General features: G+C 43.6%; 1 protein-coding gene across 7 annotated transcripts in view; it reads right to left on the bottom strand.

Moving 5' to 3' along the window:
• Positions 1 to 19,904, bottom strand: part of morc2 (MORC family CW-type zinc finger 2) — a 79,728-nt gene that overhangs the window by 28,261 nt on the left and 31,563 nt on the right. For all 7 annotated transcript variants that reach the window (XM_084323585.1, XM_084323583.1, XM_084323587.1 and 4 more), the window contains exons 15-19: positions 11,853 to 12,007; positions 10,777 to 10,905; positions 10,560 to 10,665; positions 9,982 to 10,114; positions 9,785 to 9,871 (exon numbers count right to left, since the gene is read on the bottom strand). In XM_084323585.1, the coding sequence (XP_084179711.1) occupies positions 9,785 to 9,871; positions 9,982 to 10,114; positions 10,560 to 10,665; positions 10,777 to 10,905; positions 11,853 to 12,007 (610 nt within the window). The remainder of the gene's footprint in view (positions 1 to 9,784; positions 9,872 to 9,981; positions 10,115 to 10,559; positions 10,666 to 10,776; positions 10,906 to 11,852; positions 12,008 to 19,904) is intronic.

Genomic DNA, 19,904 nt, shown 5'->3' with positions numbered 1-19,904 from the left:
GATCGACTGGGATTTATTCATTTTGGAGTACTTTCTGACTGAGGTAAGGTCTATCTTAGGCAGTGTTTCCCCTACCATTGCCTTGGCGGGGCGGCCCGCCCCGCCAATGGGACGCTCCACCCCTCCAGAAAAAAGAATTTTTTTTTTTCAATATAATCTTTTTATTATTAAAGTTTGCTTTAATCACAGTAAGGTTGGCGAGCTGGCTAAATTATACATAAATCTGTTTTCATATAAATCAATCTTCACTAAGACTTTAAAACTGTGGTGCGTCATCATGGTGATGTCAGCCAGAGATGGGGAGAAGCATGAACCTTTAACACATTGAGTGCCACGCCCCTTCCGGGAAGTGACCACTTCCGTGCCGCCCATTAACTCTTTCAGTGCCACTCACGAGATTTCTCGTGTTTTTTTATAGGTGGTTGCTAGCCACTCACGAGATTTCTCGGATTTTTTTTTTTTGCGATCTGAAAAAGTATTGCATCACCCGAGCCTACCCGAGTATAGCCGAGGGGCGCCGACGATCACTGTGGAAAAAAGCGCCCCCTGTCGTCTCCCAGATGACATAAGTGATTTTGGAATGGACTCAATGAAAATGAATGGGGAAAAAAATCCGGTACTCCACATTTTCCAGTTCACTGATCCAGCCGGGGTTACCAGAGTTCATTCTGGAGCCTCAGATCCCCGCGGATCATAGAGATCTACTGTGTCGCGTTGGATCCATACACGTATCGATTTTTTCGAATGGTCAATCAGGAATTGGAATATACCAGTTGGATACCATCTGATGTCAGGTAAGGACTCTATGTTATCAGTGGTAGGATAATCGGAGTAAGTTTGATGAAGTTATAAGCTGTTTTGTGAAATGGGGGCGGAGCTGAGCGATCATGGAGTAGACGTGTTTCACAGGAGCTCCCTTCTACCGTGCTGAATATACGTTTCTCCCCATTAGTCTTTATTTTATTTTTATTTGTTTTTTATCTGTTTGCTAGGTCGTCGTGTTTAGTATACATTCACCAACTTTTTTCGACTTTCTACGATGGCGGGGGTGGAAACCAGAGCCATGAAAGAATTAGGCACGACACCGACACCGCCGAGCATGGCCGCACCGTCTCCCGCTGTCGGGGAGTTAAGCGAAGCTGTACTCTTGGTCATGACCAAGCTACACGCAGACTCTGAGACACGCATCGCTGAAGCACAGAAGAAAGTACACGCAGAATCTGAGGCACGCATCGCTGAAGCACAGAAGAAAGTGTTGGCGGATTTCTGTATCAGCCTCCGTCGTGAGATATCAGAAGAAATACGGCTGGCGGTAGTCCCGCTGACAGACAAGATGGAGACGATTCACGCTGCCTCATCGGCTAATGCTAACGAACTAGCCATGCTAACGACGGAGGTATCATCACAGTGTGAGAAGATGGCGGGTCTTGAATCCGCCCTGCTGGCTAGGCAGGCTGAAGTCAACAAACTACAGTCGGCGATGGAGGAGATGCAGTCCCGGGATAGACGCCACAACGTCAGGATTGTTGGAGTACCGGAGACCAGCGGTGAAGGCCGTCTCTCTGAGACCATGCCCGAACTGCTGCAGAAGATACTAGGGACGGACGTCCTCCCCTCGCCTCCTATCTGTGAGTCGGCCTACAGAGCGGGCAGGTTTTCTCCCGGCGTGAACAAAGAACCGAGGCCCATCATAGTCAAGCTGAACAGACTCCAACAGAGAGAAATCATCATGCGGTCGGCTCGTACCAGAAGGGGTACTCTGAGGATTGGCGATCACAAAGTGGCCATTTTCGAGGACTTTACACCGGAGGTTCAAGCTCAGAGAGCCGAGTACAAGGTGGTCCTGACTAAGCTATGGAAACTAGGCCTGAGGCCCACGTTATTCGCTCCCGCGAAACTATCTGTGTTGGAGAAGGTCGGTGGTCAGCGTTTGTTTTGGTCGTTGGCTAAAGCGAAGGAATATCTCGCGGAGACACCCGAGTCTGTCGCTTGATATCTATGGAGGGTGAGTGACTTGGCGGTTTGGGCCTATATACATTGATTAGGTCGACTATTCACAAACACTTGCTGTCATGCCCAGACATGCTAACTGTCCTCTGCCCATCCAACTAGCGGGGCTTCCCAATGACTTCTGTTACTTGCTAAAGCTGACCTCATGGTCGTACTTGTGTATCGCCTCTTTGGAAGCTAACGAGCTAGCTGAACAATGTACATAGTAGGCTAACGTGCTATCCGGATTCGTCACTAGCTTACGCGCTAGCCTCGGGCTAGCCAGCGGGCTTCGACTATGGTCTGCGCTGAGACATTCGTTAATGGTTACGTATTTTGGTTGCTGTTGCTGCTCAAAGAGACATTGGTTTGCACAGTTCAAGAGTGACCGAGTCCCTAACTAACTTCTGGTATGCTTTTTATTTTTATATCCAGGTTGTTTTGAGCTTTGGTGATCCAAAGTAGATGCCAAGGTCGGTTGAATATGCATATACAATATTTGATAACAGGTTGGGTCGGGTATGGCTTGCACTTCATGGCTATATGGTTATATGGCTTGCACTCTAGCCATTACCCTCTCTTCCTTTCTTTTTTCTTTCCTATTGTCGATGTCATCTATATGCGCGATTTAAATGTGATCCGGTTCTACCTTGGACTAACTGCTGACTCGCCTTAATTTTGTTTTGAATTTTCCGTGAGGCACTTATGCTATAAAGTTGATACATTAATATGCAGACTCCAAGGTAGATGGTTACAGGTTGATGCTGAGTAATTATATAATAATTATCGTCGCTGTTTTAATGGCATTTGAATGAGCAATTTAACTGTGATCCGATCCTACCTTGGACTAACTGCTAATCCTTAAATGTGTTTTGAATTTTCCGTGATCCACTTATGCTATAACGTTGCGACATTAATATGCAGACTCCAAGGTAGTTGGTTACAGGGTTGATGCTGAGTAATTATATAATAATTAGTGTCGCTGTTTTAAGGGCATTTGAATGAGCAATTTAACTGTGATTCGATCCTACCTTGGACTAACTGCTCCGACCGATATCTTTATTGAAACAATGTATGATGACAGGTGGTGTCAGGTGTTGCCTATTACCATCCCCGGATTGATTAATGAATGATTGTGTTTAATTCTATTCTTACATAGGTTAGGTCATTCAGCCGTTGTGCCTGATCAGAGGGATGGCTAAAGGGGTGCACTTTGACCATAACCTTTTTTTTTTCCCTTCCTCCTTTTTTTTGGTCATTGTTTAATTGACACTGTTCACACAATTTTGCACAATTAACCTGTGACCCGAACCTGCCTTAGACTATCGGCTGGGATGCTTTAATTTAATTTTGTATTGAATTTTCCTATACCTTTTTGGGCTATAACAATGTGATGTTGAAGCGCAGATTCGGAAATAGAGGGCTGCAGGTTGATGCAGAGTTATTATTTAATAATGGCTATTTTTACCATTATGGTTGTCTCATGTTGGGGCCAGGGCTCAGGTGGTTTTCGACCGATATCTTTATTGAATTTTATTTTATAATATTTGTGTTTATTGGACTAGTGGGGGTTTACTTAGGGGTTTATCTAGAGGGGGGTGGGAGTGGGAAGCGTCTTATTGATCCATGTCTCTAGTGGGAAGTGATAGGAAGATGACCATCCTCAGTGGATGGGGCATAGGGTGGGGATTGGAGAGTGGGTATAGAGGAACTTATAGTAGGACGGGTGGGTTAGGGTTTAGAGTAGAAGGAGGGGGGGCTGTAGCTGGGGTGGTATTTTTATGTGTTCTATGTACTGTTGTCTTATATATGTGTAAGTGTTCCTCCTCTGAACTCCTGGGATTGACCGTCCGGGCCCGCCGGGATCGGCACCTCTGTACTCAGCCTGGCTGCACGGGTATGTTCTCTACGCACTTATACAAGCTCGACCATGGCTAAATTGAATATTTTAATTTGGAACGCAGGAGGGCTTAACGCCCCACACAAGCGTGCCAGTGTCCTTTGGCTATTGAAGAGGAGAAATATTGACCTTGCTCTCCTTAGTGAGACGCATTTAATGGTAGGTGACGTGTCAAGACTGGCAAATCGGCAATATCACGTTATCTCCTCATCCTCAGCCGATGATAAGACGAAAGGAGTAGTCATAGTTACAAGACGTAACCTTGATATCAAAATCTTGGATGTATGGTCGGACACGGAGGGAAGGATTACTATAGCAAAAGTTGAATTCTTGCATAGGAAGATGGCTATAATAGCATTGTATGCTCCTAACACATTTGATTCAGCGTTCTATAATACAATCACGAAGAATATGTTGGAACTTAATGGATACGCTCTCATTGTGGGTGGCGATTTTAATGCGTGCTGGGATGCGGAGATGGATAGGTCCGGGACCTCTGAAACGAGCGACCAGAAACGGGCCTCTGAGGCCCTCAGGATGTGGGCCAAAGACACGGGGCTCACAGACCTCTGGCGCTTATGCAACCCCACCCTCAGAGATTACTCTCACCTGTCAGCCAGACACAAAAGCTTCTCTCGAATTGACTATGCATTCGCGTCCCCTAATATGTTTGATAGTTTCGATGTCTCATTGGTTCCCTTGGCTCTCTCAGACCACAAGGGGATTTTCCTTACGGCAACCTTTGGCAGGCTCTCCGCAAGAGCCCCCAGATGGCGTTTTAATTCGACCTTGCTAAAGAACGATGACTTCTGTTCTGAGTTCAGGAGTAAACTAGCTGAATTTTTGCAGATCAACGTTGGCACGGTAGAAGACCCTAGGGTCCTGTGGAACGCATTGAAAGGATTCATCAGGGGTCATGTCACACTATTTGCCTCCAATTTGCGAAAATCCCGGTCAAAAAAGCTAGAAGGACTGGAATCATTATATGCGGACCTATACGCATCCTTGCAAACTGACTATAATGAACGACTAAACACACAACGTAAGATAGTCAAAAAAGAAATAAACTCCATACTTAAACAACAGTCTGAGTTCTTAATACATAGGACAAGACAAAATTACTATTTTCACGGCTCCAGACCTAGCCATCTATTGGCAATGAAAATACGCTCAAATGATCATTTCTCAGATATCCCCTCGATTAGGACGAGCCAGGGTGCAGTCACTACTGATTCGAAAAAGATCAATGACACTTTTAAAGAGTTTTACTCACAGTTATATAGCTCAGAGGGTAATCTGGATGACTCTAGATTTGAATCGTTCATTGGCGGGCTTGAGATACCCCACATTTCTGAGGAAGAGGCCAAGGAACTGGGGAGACCGATTACTCTCGTAGAATTGAGGGAGACTATTGTTGAAATGCAGAGGGGTAAGGCGCCAGGCTGGGATGGTATTCCACCCGAAGTGTATTTAGCTTTCTGGGACCAACTGGGTCCATTGATGCTCGATATGATCAATTACGCTATCGAACAAGGGGAGTTCTCAAGAGATGTCAATATGGCGTTGATTTCTTTACTTCTCAAAAAGGACAAAGATCCCAATGATTGTGGTAGCTATAGACCCTTGAGTCTTCTCGGGGCCGATTTAAAGGTGTTTGCCAAGGTGCTGGCCCGTCGCCTGCAGAGATTTATGTCTGTATTGGTACACTGCGATCAAACTGGTTTTATCCCGGGGCGTCTGGCTGCAGATAATCTTAGGAGGCTGTTGCATGTAATCGATAACAGTAAAGACAATACAACTCCATCCACAGTTCTGTCTTTGGATGCCATGAAGGCGTTTGACAGACTTGAGTGGTCATACCTGTGGAAGGTACTTGAGGTCATGGGTCTTGGAAAGAGTTTTATTCATATGATTAAAGTCCTGTATGCCTCGCCGTCTGCGATGATACTGACAGGCAAAAACTGTTCCACACTCTTTCCAGTCTCCAGATCTTCTAGACAGGGTTGCCCTCTGAGCCCGGGACTGTTCGCGCTTTCCCTCGAACCTTTGGCCCAATTTATTAGGCAATCGGAGGACATCGTCCCCATAATGGTCAACAATACTCCACACAAAATTGCTCTCTATGCGGATGACCTGCTGATTTTCATGGACGACCCCTCCCGGTCGGCCACAAAATTATTGAGGATAATCGACGACTTTGGTAAATTGTCAGGTTTTAAGATTAACTGGAACAAATCAGCCTGCCTACCTCTTAATGAACTGGCCAAGGCGGTTCGACTACCAGCTGATATCCCCATAGTAGAACATTTTAAATACCTGGGCATAGAGATATTCCCCACGCTGAACCAAACTACTAAGTACAACTTCACGGGTACTTATGATAAAATACGCCAGGATCTAGACAGGTGGTCGTCCCTTCCTAACTCCTTACAAGCCCGGGCTTCCATAATCAAAATGAACATCCTGCCTAGGATAAATTTTATTAGCTCAATGCTCCCCCTGCCCCCTCCAATAGACCACTGGCGCAAGGTACAATCGATGGTATCTAAGTTTGTCTGGAATAACAAACGCCCGAGAATCAAAAGGGCTACTACTCAACGTAGGAAACAAGATGGGGGCCTCGCAATCCCTGATTTTAAACTTTATTTCTGGTCCTTTTCACTGAGACCTCTGATGTGCTGGCTAGACCCTGTAGAGGCTGTATCGTGGCGCTCCTTAGAAGCGGCGGCGGTGTCTCCGCTAAGATTGCAGGATGTAGTGTACTCCACTGTCTCTATTGCGAAATGCCGGCTGAGGTATGGACCGATCATTACTCACGTGATCCAAACGTGGCGTAATGTACAGAGGTCGTGTGGGGTTAAATGCCCTTGGCACCTGGACTCTCCAATTTTTAATAACCAGCAATTACTTGTTGGACACAAGCCGGTTAATATTCCTCAATGGCAAAGGAGGGGAGTGCATACTCTGGAGGATATTTATGATAAGAACGGCCTCCGTGCGTTTCAGGACTTAAGAGAATTTTATGATCTTCCCGGCGAGTCCTTCTTTCTTTACCTTCAACTAAGGTCAGCACTGAGGGCGCATGGCGTACCGTGGGCTCAAGCTTTGCAACCACACCCCTTCCTCAGGCTCATAGTGGACAGAACGACATCCAGAGGGTTTGTCTCAGACTTTTATACGCTCTTAATTCAATCCACGTATAAAAATTTATCATTGGATACAATCTGGCGTGTGGATATCCCGGAGTTGGACCCCGAGTTTGACTGGGATGATGTTTGGGCAAATGTGGCATTATCTTCCCGCAACCCCAATCACCAGCAAATTAATTTTAATTATATTCATAGGACCTATCTTACACCTAGGAAGCTATTTGCTATGGGACTGATAACCGACTCTCGGTGCACTTTGTGCTCTCAAAAGGCCACTGGCACTTATATGCATATGTATTGGGATTGCCCACCAGTGGCCCGTTTCTGGAGGTCAATAACGGACAAACTTTCAGATCTGTGTGGCTTAACTATCCCATTCACAGCTGTTACGCTACTCCTGAACGATATAACGACACTACCCGCGTCCGTACAACTGAAAAGGGTTGTCCTAGCGGGCGTCACAGCAGCGAAGAAGCTTATAGCAATGAGATGGAAGGAGCCTGAGAAGCTGACAATGATCAACTGGTCCCTAACTCTATTGGATGTGATTTATCTTGAGATATCCACGGCTCGGGTGATTGGGGTAGGGCAGGCTGGCATTGACCTGTGGTTCACAGCAGCTGAGAAGGTAAAGACCGCCGTGTGCGGCTGAGCGGGGTTGGGGCGCTTGATCGGGGGGGTCCGGCGGTCTCTGGGGAGGGGGAGGAGGAAATGTCTTGTCTGTCTTGGTTTTTGTCTTGTCCTTCTTAACTTTGGCTGGGGGGATTTTAGGGGGGGTTGGTATTTAGCTATTCTGCGCTATATGTCAATTCACATGCCATCTCCCCAAGGGACTAATATTGGCAGACTGATTGACCTGTCAACCAACTTGGAAGAGGAATTTCTTTCTTCTTACACTTTACCGTCTGCGAGTTTGGCAGTCTTGAACATGTGTAAGGGACCTAGGCTATCTACAGTAAATCTGCGACAACACTCTCATAAACAATCTTTTAAGTCACTCCACTTTGTAAAGGTGGGGAAAGGTTGCCATGTCTTGAAGACCCCTTTTTGTTATTGAAGTAGCCACCTATATTTGATAGGTTGGACGCTGTTTCTTTTTCTTTTTGTCTTATAATTTATTATTCTGTATTATTGTTGTTATTCTCCTGTGAAGTTATGTTTTTTGTTACTGTGGTTATTGTGTTGTCCTGTTTCATGTAATTAATAATAAAAAAAAAATTTGATAAAAAAAAAAAAAAGCTGTTTTGTGAAATGTCTTCTTTCGGTTTCACTGTAAAACTCCGTGAGGTAATCAACGGAGCGATTATCAGTGCGCGGCCGTAATGTGCTTGCGTGCACGTATAATATTGATCATCTAGCGTTTATTTGAAAACGATTCATAAAAAGGCCGACGAATATCAACGTTGTGGAATATTCCACTAAAAGACGATTTTCATAGAATGCTCCAGAATGAGCTGTTTTTTATATCAAAACGGGGGCTTTTCTAACTGCTCTGAAATGGAAACGACGCGATAAAAAAACAATCTGTCTTCACAGCACTGACTGGAAAATAGTCTTTGATAATGCGATGGGCAGATTAGACACATAGCCATAATTTAAAACATAGATTAGGCGATATTAACGTTAACATTGGCGCCGATGGTGGCATTCAAGCGGTAAAACGGAAAACCAGGCGTGGCACTGAAAGAGTTAAACCCATGTAAACGTAGTTGTAGTTTGTAGAACTAAACCTATATTTTATAGTATCGCTATGGGTCTAATAACGCTGTAGAGTCTCATTGAGCTACTTCTGGTCAACGTGCAAAAAACTGATTATTTTTTCATCCGTACATTTCCGTTTGATACCGTTTTGAATATGAACATAGTCCGGCCACTTCTGAGCAATTCCAGGGAAAAGACACGAAAACAGCGTTTTTGTGTAATTCAATAAACACGGTAATTTTTCGCCTGATTATCGGATCTTCCTGAAATCAACGCTAGATCATCACTATTATCCTTTGTGGTGCACGCATGCAATGTGGTTTAGACCGGCGCGGCGCAGCGAGAAATGCACCGATACTAACAACCGCCTTACTCCGCGCGTCTATGATGACACTGTTGACACCACGTATCCGTGACACGCACGCCCCGCAAAAACACTAGTAGTTTTGGGGGCCTACCACCCCCCCTGAAAATCCTAGGGGAAACACTATTTTAGGCAATCTGCTGGTATTTTCTTTTAACGTAAAACATGCTTCTGTACCGATCAGTGTCGTGTTTTACTGGACGTAAAACATGCTTGACAAACACGATCGCAGTTTCTAGTTAAAACAACCCCCGCCCCCATTGGTGATTTTGTGAAGACGCATATGTACATGGTATATACCTTTTATTTGGAAGTATTTGGGGTTTCAGGCGATCAACCAGAACGATTTGGGCATATTGCATATAACGTGTCATATCTCACGATCTATGAAAAAAGACTGGATTATTTTGGAAAGGGGTGATGTTTAGCGTGTAATAGCGCACAAACTACAGTATGTAGAAATGAACTACATCAGTGATGGACTATGAACAATGCTTGTCAAATGAGCCATACTATTGTCTCCATAGCTATAATACAGAACACACGATGGGTCTGCAAACATGGCTAAAATGGTCAATAACGCTGGTGCCATCGAGTACAGATGGGGAAAGGGTGTGGCGCCCAATGAGTTAGCAGCAAATGCGACCCCTGTCCAGTTGTGAGTTAGGTGTGCGTTTGTACCTGAGGAGAGCCCTCCATCAATGGCCTCAGGCTGACTTCGAGTGGTAGCTTCTTCACATCTGCTGCAGATTTGATGCTGCCGGTTTTCTGTCAAATGAAAAGGATACTTCTGTAAGTTGCATGTGCACATGAATAAATACAAGTGAGAGAGAGGAAGAGAGACATATGGAAAGAGAGAGAGGAACACGGATGTGTACCTGTAGGGCTTCTAGCTTCTCCTGCTGCTGTTTGATCTTCTCCGTCAGGTCTTTCTGTTTGTCCTCTGCAGTCACTTTGTCTTTCTTGAGGACTCCGCTTGGCAGGTTCTGCTTCTGCTCAAGAGCATCACACCTAAAACAACACATTTATAGCAGAACAGATTATTAAAAAAAAAATATATATACATATAATAACAGGAATCTGGGGGCAGCGGTGGCCTAATGGTTAGAGAAGCGGGTTTGTGACCGGAAGGTCGCCGGTTCGATGCCCGGGACCGGCAGGAAAAATCTGCCGCTGAAGTGCCCTTGAGCAAGGCACTTAACCCCCAACTGCTCCAGTGGAGTTTCTCAGTGGCCAATGGTGTCAGACTGTGGTTGTACTGGGCAGCTCCCAGGTATGAATGGAACTGTGTGGATGTGAAGCAGGGCGTAGCTAAAAAAGAGCATCTGTACTCAGCGAACCTACCCTGGGTAAATAAAGGTTAAACAATAAATCATTCGAATTGCGACTTGGCAAACATGAAATCGTCTGGCAAAGTAATTATTCCAAACTGCGGTCTGCGTGTGCTGTACTGTACCTGTCCTGGGTGCCGTCGGGATTCATCAGACACACCCAGCTGTCTGGGTAACGCTTGTCCACTGCGTCCATCTGGAACGGCAAGGTCCTCCACTTTAAGCACTTGTCTAGGGAGAGGCAGCGAGGAAAGCGGGCGTTAAATTCACAGAGAACGGGCGTCAAATCAGTCTGAATGGAAAAAAGACTGCACACTCGCGTGTCGAGTGTTGAGGACTCACCACACTGGATGGTGATGGGTATCTCCATGGCGCGGCGTCTCTTGTATCTCTGCTCCACCGAGGGGGGCTGCGACCAGCTGGCAGACAGATACCCAAACTCATCCCAGAACTTCACTATGCCTTTTTGAGCTGTACCAAACATAAACATGGTACATCATCAACTTACCAGGGTTCCCAGACATTGCAAAATTAAATTCAAGGACTTTCAACTACTTTTACAAGCACTCTTTGATTTTAAAAAGGGCATTTAAAAGGATACAATTCACTTTTAAATGCTGTTTTTTTTTTTTATTAAAAAAGAAATCGGATCCAATATGTATGGCTTAAAACCAATTTCCGACAATTAGTTACACTTTAAATAAAAGAAAACACATTTCTTGATTCAGAACAATTTTATCATGGATGAACAAAACTTTCAATGTGAATGGTTGATTTGAATTTCAATGACTTTTTAAGCACCTTGTTAAAAAAAGTTCTGTTTAAGGATTCCAGGCCTCGACTTTGTGTAAAAAAATCAAGCACTTTAAGCACTTCAAGGACCTTGTGCAAACCCTGATTTACTGAACAATAAATGACCAGTTTGGTTTAAGGATTAAGGTGATGAAGCAAGCCCCACCCCCTCCCCTCAGCAGTCGGAGGTCCCTACTGAATTCAAATAGGGGATATTTTAAAAAAAAAGTGCTGTAAGTGGTATTTCTTTGTTTGTTAAAATAAGTGGTCTACATGTTAAAATAATAGCTCTACAATCTGACAGCCATCACTGATAGTGTGTCTGGACAGTAACATGGTCCCCCAGTCCCTCTGCAGTGAACAGAAAATACATCTGGTATCCCTTCCCATTTTATCCAATCAGGAGAGAGAACTCCACACTGCAAAAATGGTCAGACAGAAATAAGAAATAAAGTTTTAAGCAAATGTGTCAAACAATCTACAGTGCAAAATTTGGCTTGGAAAGATTTCTTGAAGACTTAAAAATATAAAGAACCCAAAATAACTTGGATTCCCTCTCATTCACTAACATGGGACTGGGAGACCCATGTTACTCACTTACAGCACCTTTAAGTGTATATACTCACCAATATTACTGTCCTTCCAGTACTGAGCTAGATGCTCTCCCATGGATTTCAATAGATGTCGATACTCTTTAGCGTCTGCAAAGTCCTGTTTGTTGTGAGTGGGCTCTAGCACCAGATATGGAACATCCACCACTCCCACTACGCCTCCGCACGCCCTGAAACACACAAACCACGCAGTCATCAAACCATCTTTTCTTGATCCTCCAATCACAGCTGTTGCTTCCCTCAGACAAAATGTTGAGAGTTATTATGAGTCTTCCAGAATTCGCGATCATTATGGCTCTGCATTAATCACATACAGTACAGCGTACAGGGGTTTGTCTTGGTGGTACCGTTGCAACCATCTCTGGTATATTTATGGACCTGCCTGTGCCCTGTAGGTCAGTTGGTTCCATATCCCCTCCCCTTAAGTTGGTGCTAAGCTCTGGAACACGGCAACATTTTGGGAAATTAGCTTACCGTCTTCTCCAGAGAGCGACAAGAAGATAGATACCAGTTTCCTCTCTGTGCGTTCAGTAGAAAGCTATCTGGCTGCATGTTAGCCTAGCTTAGCACAATGAATGGAAGCGGACATGGCCAGTTAGCCTAGGCATTGTCCAACTAACACCTCTCCCGAAGATTAACCAGCCACATGTCCGCTTCCATTCATTGTGCTAAGCTAGGCTAACATGCAGCCAGATAGCTTTCTACTGAACGCACAGAGAGGAAACTGGTATCTATCTTCTTGTCGCTCTCTGGAGAAGACAGTAAGCTAATTTCCCAAAATGTTGCCGTGTTCCAGAGCTTAGCACCAACTTAAGGGGAGGGGATATGGAACCAACTGACCTACAGGGCACAGGCAGGTCCATAAATATTTGGACATTGACACAATTTAGGCTCTGTACACCACCACAATGGACCTGAAATTAAATAATGACGATGTGCTTTAAGTGCAGTCTTTCAGCTTTAATTTGAGGGTATTTACATACAAATCAGGTGAATAGTGTAGAAATTACAACGTTTCTACGCGTGCAGTGCACCCCCCTTTTTAAGGGACCAAAAGTAATTGGACAAATGAACAATTCATAAATAAAATTTTCACTTAGTTTTAATACTTGGTTCAGGTTGCACATATTTTGCTGTCAATGACTCTCAATGCTCTACTGCAACGGTCTTGGGGCATCTTCCATTCAGCAAGTGAAATGCACGCTCAATGGCTCAATTGACTTGGCCATTGCATAACATTCCACGTCTTTGCCTTAATTAACTCTTTTGTTGCTATCGCAGTATGCTTCAGGTCATTGTCCATCTGCACTGTAGAGCGCCGTCCAATGAGTTCTGAAGCATTTGGCTGAATATGACCAGATAATATTGCCCACAACACTTGCTACTTTTGTTCCATTGGCAGTCATACATACCCATGTCATCAGGATTCGAAATTAACGGGGGCTTGGGGCAAAATGCACTCAAATTTACCAAATGCCCTCGAAAATCAGTTAAGGGGGGCAAGAAAAGCCCCAGACAGTTTACTAATTATTATATATATGCTCTACAGTGCGAGCATTTCACTCGTATTTGCCCCTAATAATATGTGTGTGCGCGAACCGGAAAAATCATTTACTCGCAGTGTGCGAGTGAAGATTACAAGCTCCGCTTATAATAGTTCAGAAACTACAAGTCCCACATTCCACAAGGCGCATAAACGTCCAATCACAGTCGAGTTTCCTGCGGTGACGCGGCTGGTTTCACGAGAGAAATGAAACGATAAACACAGTACGCGCTGGAACAGAAAGTCACCAAGTTATACATTCAGAATCAGACAACGCTAAAGATTCAGCCAGCTATGAAGCCCATTCATTTTTATTTTGAGCAAAAGAGAGACGAGGAGAAAGAGGAATCCGGCGAGGCAGCTAATGTTACTGAGGCGGATAACGTTAGCGAAGTTAGCACACGCACATACACGCACACTGTCTGTGGGCCAGCCAGTGACTTTGGTGGTGTGATGGGTGTGTGCTATTGCACAGATGTGTGTCCCGTTCCTGTTTGCACACACACATAGTAAGCCATCACTGGGAACGCTCAGAGGAAACGGGGGCTGAGAATATCTGTGTCTATCTGTGTGTGTGTCTCTCACATTGATGGACAGGCACAGTATAATATGCATGTAATAAATAGTTTGTTAATAAACTCTTGTTACTTGAAAAATGTTCACTGTGCTCCTAGCTCCTAAATTTTTTATTTTATTTTTATTTTTTTAACAAACATATAAACAAACATGACAACACACGATAAGATATACAAGCATTAATTAACAGTGCATATCCAATGAAATTACCATTTAGTCAAATGTCTTATACAGGATATACCCCTAATACCCGTTATCTAAAAACCTACACACATATGCTCTAGCTCGTACCCCCCCCCTCCCGGACCCCCCATTGGATAATCCAACCATTATAACTTGTTCCTAACCAGACACTACCATTATATGCTAGCTTTTATAGTCTCCACCACTTCTAACCACATTGTCATTTTGGATTCATTGAGACCCAAAATTCTTGCTGTAGATATTTCTTGATAAATCACATCGAGATATGCAAGAGTCCAGACCTTCCGGCACATTTTTTCCGGTTGAAACCATCGTGATGCTATCAGCTTTTTAGCCACTGTGATACCGGATAAAACCAATCTCTTTAGCTGTGGAGGTACTGCATGCTCAAAGACATCATTCAGCAGTAATACAGAGGGGTGTACAGGTATATCCAGAGTTAAGAGATTTGCTAATTGCTGGGTCACTTCCTTTCCAAAATATCTTAACTGGTGGGCAGTCCCAGTACATGTGCATAAATGTCCCTTCGTCCCCATTTGTACATAGGGAGCATTTGGAGTCTTGTTTAAGACCCATTTAGTTCAGTCTTATAGGAGTTAAGTATGTCCTGTGAAGTGTGAATATAGTTAAGATTGATTTGTTGATGGTCCGGGTTCCTTGATGCAAGTCGTACATTTGCCCAGGCCTCTTGCCAGTCAAAGTCTGTCTCCAGGTCTGGTATATCCCTCCTCCAGACTGAGTCTAGATGGAGGGTTTCATACGAGGCCGTTAGTAATTGATGATAAAGATCTGATACAAAACCTCTCGATGTCTCTCTTTCATAGAAAAATTTGTGGTATCTGTGGTGTACAATTGGTATCCTTAATGGAACACCGTGAGCCTTCAAACATGCCAATAACTGTGCGTAAAAATAATATGTGGACTTGGTGAGATAAAATTGTTTGCGTATTTCATTGAAACTACAAAAACCCTGTTTGTTGAAAACGTCTCCTAATGAGTGTATGCCTTGCTTTTCCCATCTAGGGAATCTTATAGGTTGTTTTCCAATCAAGAGTGCATTGTTATTGAATAAGTATGATTATGCCATTTATGTGGGGTAGAAATTTTGTGTTTCACGCCATATCCGGATCGCATGAGTGATTATGGGGCCAAATTTCCGGTCGCATTGCTTAATTGATAATTTGGTGTATACTATGCCCTTCAGCCTATGTGGAGCTACTATATTTTCTTCTAAATTTCTCCAGGATACTAATGCTTGGGGATCAAACCATGTTGTTAGTGGTCTTAAAGTGTACGCCTTAAAGTAGTGGTAGAAATCTGGAAATGCCATACCTCCGTCTGCTTTGTTTCTCTGTGCGGTGGATCTTTTTATACGTGGTGGTTTGTTATTCCAAATAAATTTGTATGTGGAGGAGTGTAATTCTTTCCAGTAACCCTTTGGAGGGGGTAACGGTAGCATTGAGCTGAAGACGTTGATTCTAGGTAGGACGTCCATTAAATTCTATTTATTTAAGTTTTATTTAGGAGGACATGTGCTCCTTGGGAAAAAGGTTAGCGTAGAGCCCTATATATGGAGACATTAACATTACGTTATCAAACATGGGGACGAAGACTGTAAAAAAAAGTGTTAATTTATCATAAGAATTCTGTGCCCCAGAAATAAATAAAAAAAAGCCCCCGAAAATCAATTAAGGGGGGCAAAAAAAGCCCTGGGTTTTTTTCTTCTAACCCTGCATGCCATAACACTACCAGCACCATGCTTCACTGATGAGCTAGTATGCTTTGGATCACAAGCAGTTCCTTTCCTTCTCCATACTCCCAGGGATGTCCCGATCCGATCACGTGATCGGGGGTCAATCACATGATTTTCAGAGGATCGGGAAAACAAAATCGGGAGTAACAATCTTTTTTAAATTTTATTTAATTTTATTCAACAAAACATGACCATGTTCACGTACTCATACTGAGGCCTTAGTTTTGGTTTTAAATTACATATAATTCATTTATTTATTGTCGCACAGAGCAGAAGAATTTGCCAAAACAAACGGCTGCTTTCACTTTCTTTTTAGCACCGTAACGTAACGTAGAGCCGTCATCAGATCAGAGAGTAAGAGCCTCATGTCTGAGTCAAGATGGATAAGCTAACAGACAGATAAAATAGTAAAGGGAGAGCTTTTGAAAAGTTCCCAATGCGTCTGGGAAAGCTGCATTTTGGAAGCATTTTGACCGCAGGGAGAACGCTCGAGGAGAGGGGAACAGCGCTGAAGCCATCAACGGTGGATGCAATTATTTTCATCCACAGCGCCCGCGAATGAACAGCAGACCGGAGTGGTTCGTTTGTTGTTTGTTCTTTGATTTAGCCGGTTGGCGAACGTTTTTTGTTGTTCTTGGATTTAGCCGGTTGGCGAAGTTTTGTTAACGTTGTTCAACGCAAGAGGTTTTTGTTGCTGACGTGACGTGGTGAGTCCTGATTTACTCAAATTAATTGGCTGCTGGTTTATGAGTGTTTTCGGTATGCTTTTGTGTCATGATGACATTCATGTTTTAGTCTGTCTGCAGTGTGGGGGCATTAAATTGTTGCTGTTCAGCTGTTGTTGTTTTGTTTTTTTTATTATCTTTCTTCCCCTCCTTTTTCCCGATTTTTCTCCCATCCCACCCTTCCTGGTTGTTGCGTACTTTCCCCTACTGTTGGTCCGGGAGACCGGAGACTGTCGCATGCTTTCCTCCGACGCATGTGCAGCCTGGGGCAGGCCAACCTGGCCGCGCAGGTTCTCACCGGGGAGAGTGTAGCGTGTGGGAGGCCACACTATCTCTCCTCAGATCCAACCCTCGCTGAGCAGGCGCCCCGACCGAACTGTAGGGGTCGCTGTCCACAACGCCCAGGACCCACCCTTCAGCTTCCCACCCCCTGATACAGCCAATTGTATCAGCGTGAGAGGACAGCCAAGCTGATAGCAACGCCGGGAGCTGGATTCGAACAGGCGAATCCTAGTGTCTCCCGGTGTTGGTGACGAACGTAATCTCCGTGCGCCACCTGCCCCTGTTCAGCTGTTGTTAACCGCGGAGCTATGTCGTTATTCGCTTTGTGAGGATTATCATTGGCGTTTCAGACCAAAATGTAGCAAATCATTACGTAAGTCGAACGCTGAATGTATACTAATGTGCAAACAGATTGAAAATTTGAATTTTTCTCGCTCGAGGCGGGGCTATTGAGGCAACAGAAGAGGGGCTTGTCTCGCTTCGCCAGTTTCTGTGTCAAATTGGTTACTAATGTGAAAGATCGGATCGGGAAAGATCGGTATCGGCAGATACTCAATCACATGATCGGAATCGGATCGGGAGCAAATAAAATGCGATCCTACTCTCTTCCCATCATTCTGGTACAAGTTGATGTTTGTCTTATCTAGGGATGCACCGAAAATTCGGCCACCGAAAGTTTTCGGCCGAAAATTGCCTTTCGGCTTTTGGCGGAAAGAGTTTTTTCACCGAAAATATATCACCGAAACAGAAGCAACCTGTAACCTAACGCGTGTTGTTGTGATGATGTCATCAAAACGCGGATTCATTACATGCGCGCTGTGAGCTCTTCAGTCCTGCGTCCTCCTCTTGGGACTCGGGAGCAATGCATCTCCTCGGGAGTCGCGCTGTTTCTATGTAAACTCCGCGCGCAACGAGTCCAATAAATGAGTCTTTAACATACTTTATCCTTATTTACTATATGCCCGTTGCGGTTAATCACTGAGTGATACAATATGCATATTATTCAGAGCGAGAGGGGGAGGGATTGTGTTTCTCACATTGACGCTGTCTGTCTGTCGCGCGTCTACTGTGCCAAAGTCATCTGGGGACTAGAAAGGTGCGCTCAGTATCCAGATGTCCGCCTCTCTCTCTCTGATTGATTGAAAACTTTATTAACAGATTGTAGAATGGGTACAATACAGTACAGCTCAATACACACAATTGTTAAGGGGATGCAGACCAGAGAAAGACTTTTGTCTTGTTTACATCAGGGTCCCCCATTTTCAATTCATCAGGACATATATGACATACATGACATACAGATAGACAGTACTGCTACATCTAGACATTTATGACATACCAGATTTGCAAATACAGTACCGTTTGTGATACAAAAAGACCCATAATAGTGATTATTTATTATTTAAGTTAAGTTTTGCCATAATCATATATTTTTCCATAATCAGGTAGCTGAACATTGGTAAAAAAAAATCTATTCTATGAATCATTTTCGGCCTTTCGGCTTTCGGCCAACTGTTTCCTATTTTCGGTATCGGTTTCGGCCAAGAATTTCCCATTCGGTGCATCCCTAGTCTCATCTGTCCATATGATGTTGTTCCAGAACTGTACAGGCTTTTTGGCTTTCTTCCATCTCTCTGATGGGTTTGTTTGGTTCAGCCTAATGGTGGCTTGCTTCACTGATAATGACAGCTCTTTGGACCTCATATTGAGAATTAACAGCAACAGATTCCAAATGCAAATACAAACCAGACTTGAAGTGAACTCTAGACCAGGGGTCAGCAACCTTTTTGACATGGAGTGCCTGTTTGAAATATAGTTGTAACTAGTGTGCCTCAACAATATTCCATGCATCGTAAAATTTTTTTCTCATAATCAGGTCTTTTTTATAATCATTTTTACATTATTACATCATTATTGTTATTATTAACAATACTATTATGATGGTTGTAACAACCCTAAATCTGAGTTGGGGGGGGGGAATGCAATGCAGACAACAGCTGCATACAGTGCGACCATTTCACTCACATTTGCCCATTCATTTTTGGACACATCACACACCATCGGTGTGTGTACTGTACGTGTGCCGTCATAGCTCCACCTACAGGCCTAATGGAGAACACCAGGAGAACACCAGGATGTGAATGGAGGGTGAATGTGAGGTATATCGTGTAAATAAGTTTTGATTGATCGCAAGACTACACTGTAAAAAAAAAATAATAATAATAAGTTACCAGAACTTACAAATATTGAGTTCAGTTACTGTGCATTACGGTTTTCAGTTTTCAATCCATAATAAGTTAACAGAAGTACACAACCACATTATTTCAACCTAATAAAACTATGTTTATTGTCATTGTTTTAAGAACACAAGTTGACTTGGTAATACTCACATTTTGAGTAAAAAAAAATTGCTTTTAACATGTGCAATGTTGATTAATCCCACTGGTCACAATGGTGACCGTAATAATGTTTTTGTTATAAGGCTCTGCAAATGTTACTGAATGATGTAGCAATGTATTTCCAGCTAAATTGAAATAATAAACAAATAAAGGGTCTCAATTAAATATGTGGCAGTAAAAAGAACCTGTGGGAGGATTTCAACAAGATAAATGCGACAACAGTGCAAAATATTTCACTATAATATTTCAAACCAAAAAAAAAAAAAAAAAAAATTATACTGCTGCCCCCTGTGCCTATGCAGGCACGCGTGCCTAGGGTTGCCTACCCCTGCTCTAGACCTTTCATCTGCTCCTTGTAAATCAAATAATGAGGGAACAACACACCTGGCCATGGAAGAGCCAATTGGTCCAATTACTTTTGGTCCCTTAAAAAGGAGGAGGCACATATAGAAATTGTTCCCTACTGTAATTCCTACACCATTCACCTGATTTGGATGTACTGCACTTAAAGCACATCTTGTTTCATTTCAAATCCATCGTGGTGGTGGTGTACACATACTTACACAATGCACACACTGTCATATG

Source organism: Notolepis coatsorum, assembly GCF_963971535.1.
Source record: "Notolepis coatsorum genome assembly, chromosome: 10".
Classification (NCBI taxonomy): domain Eukaryota; kingdom Metazoa; phylum Chordata; class Actinopteri; order Aulopiformes; family Paralepididae; genus Notolepis; species Notolepis coatsorum.
This window is presented reverse-complemented; position numbering and strand designations above follow the sequence as displayed.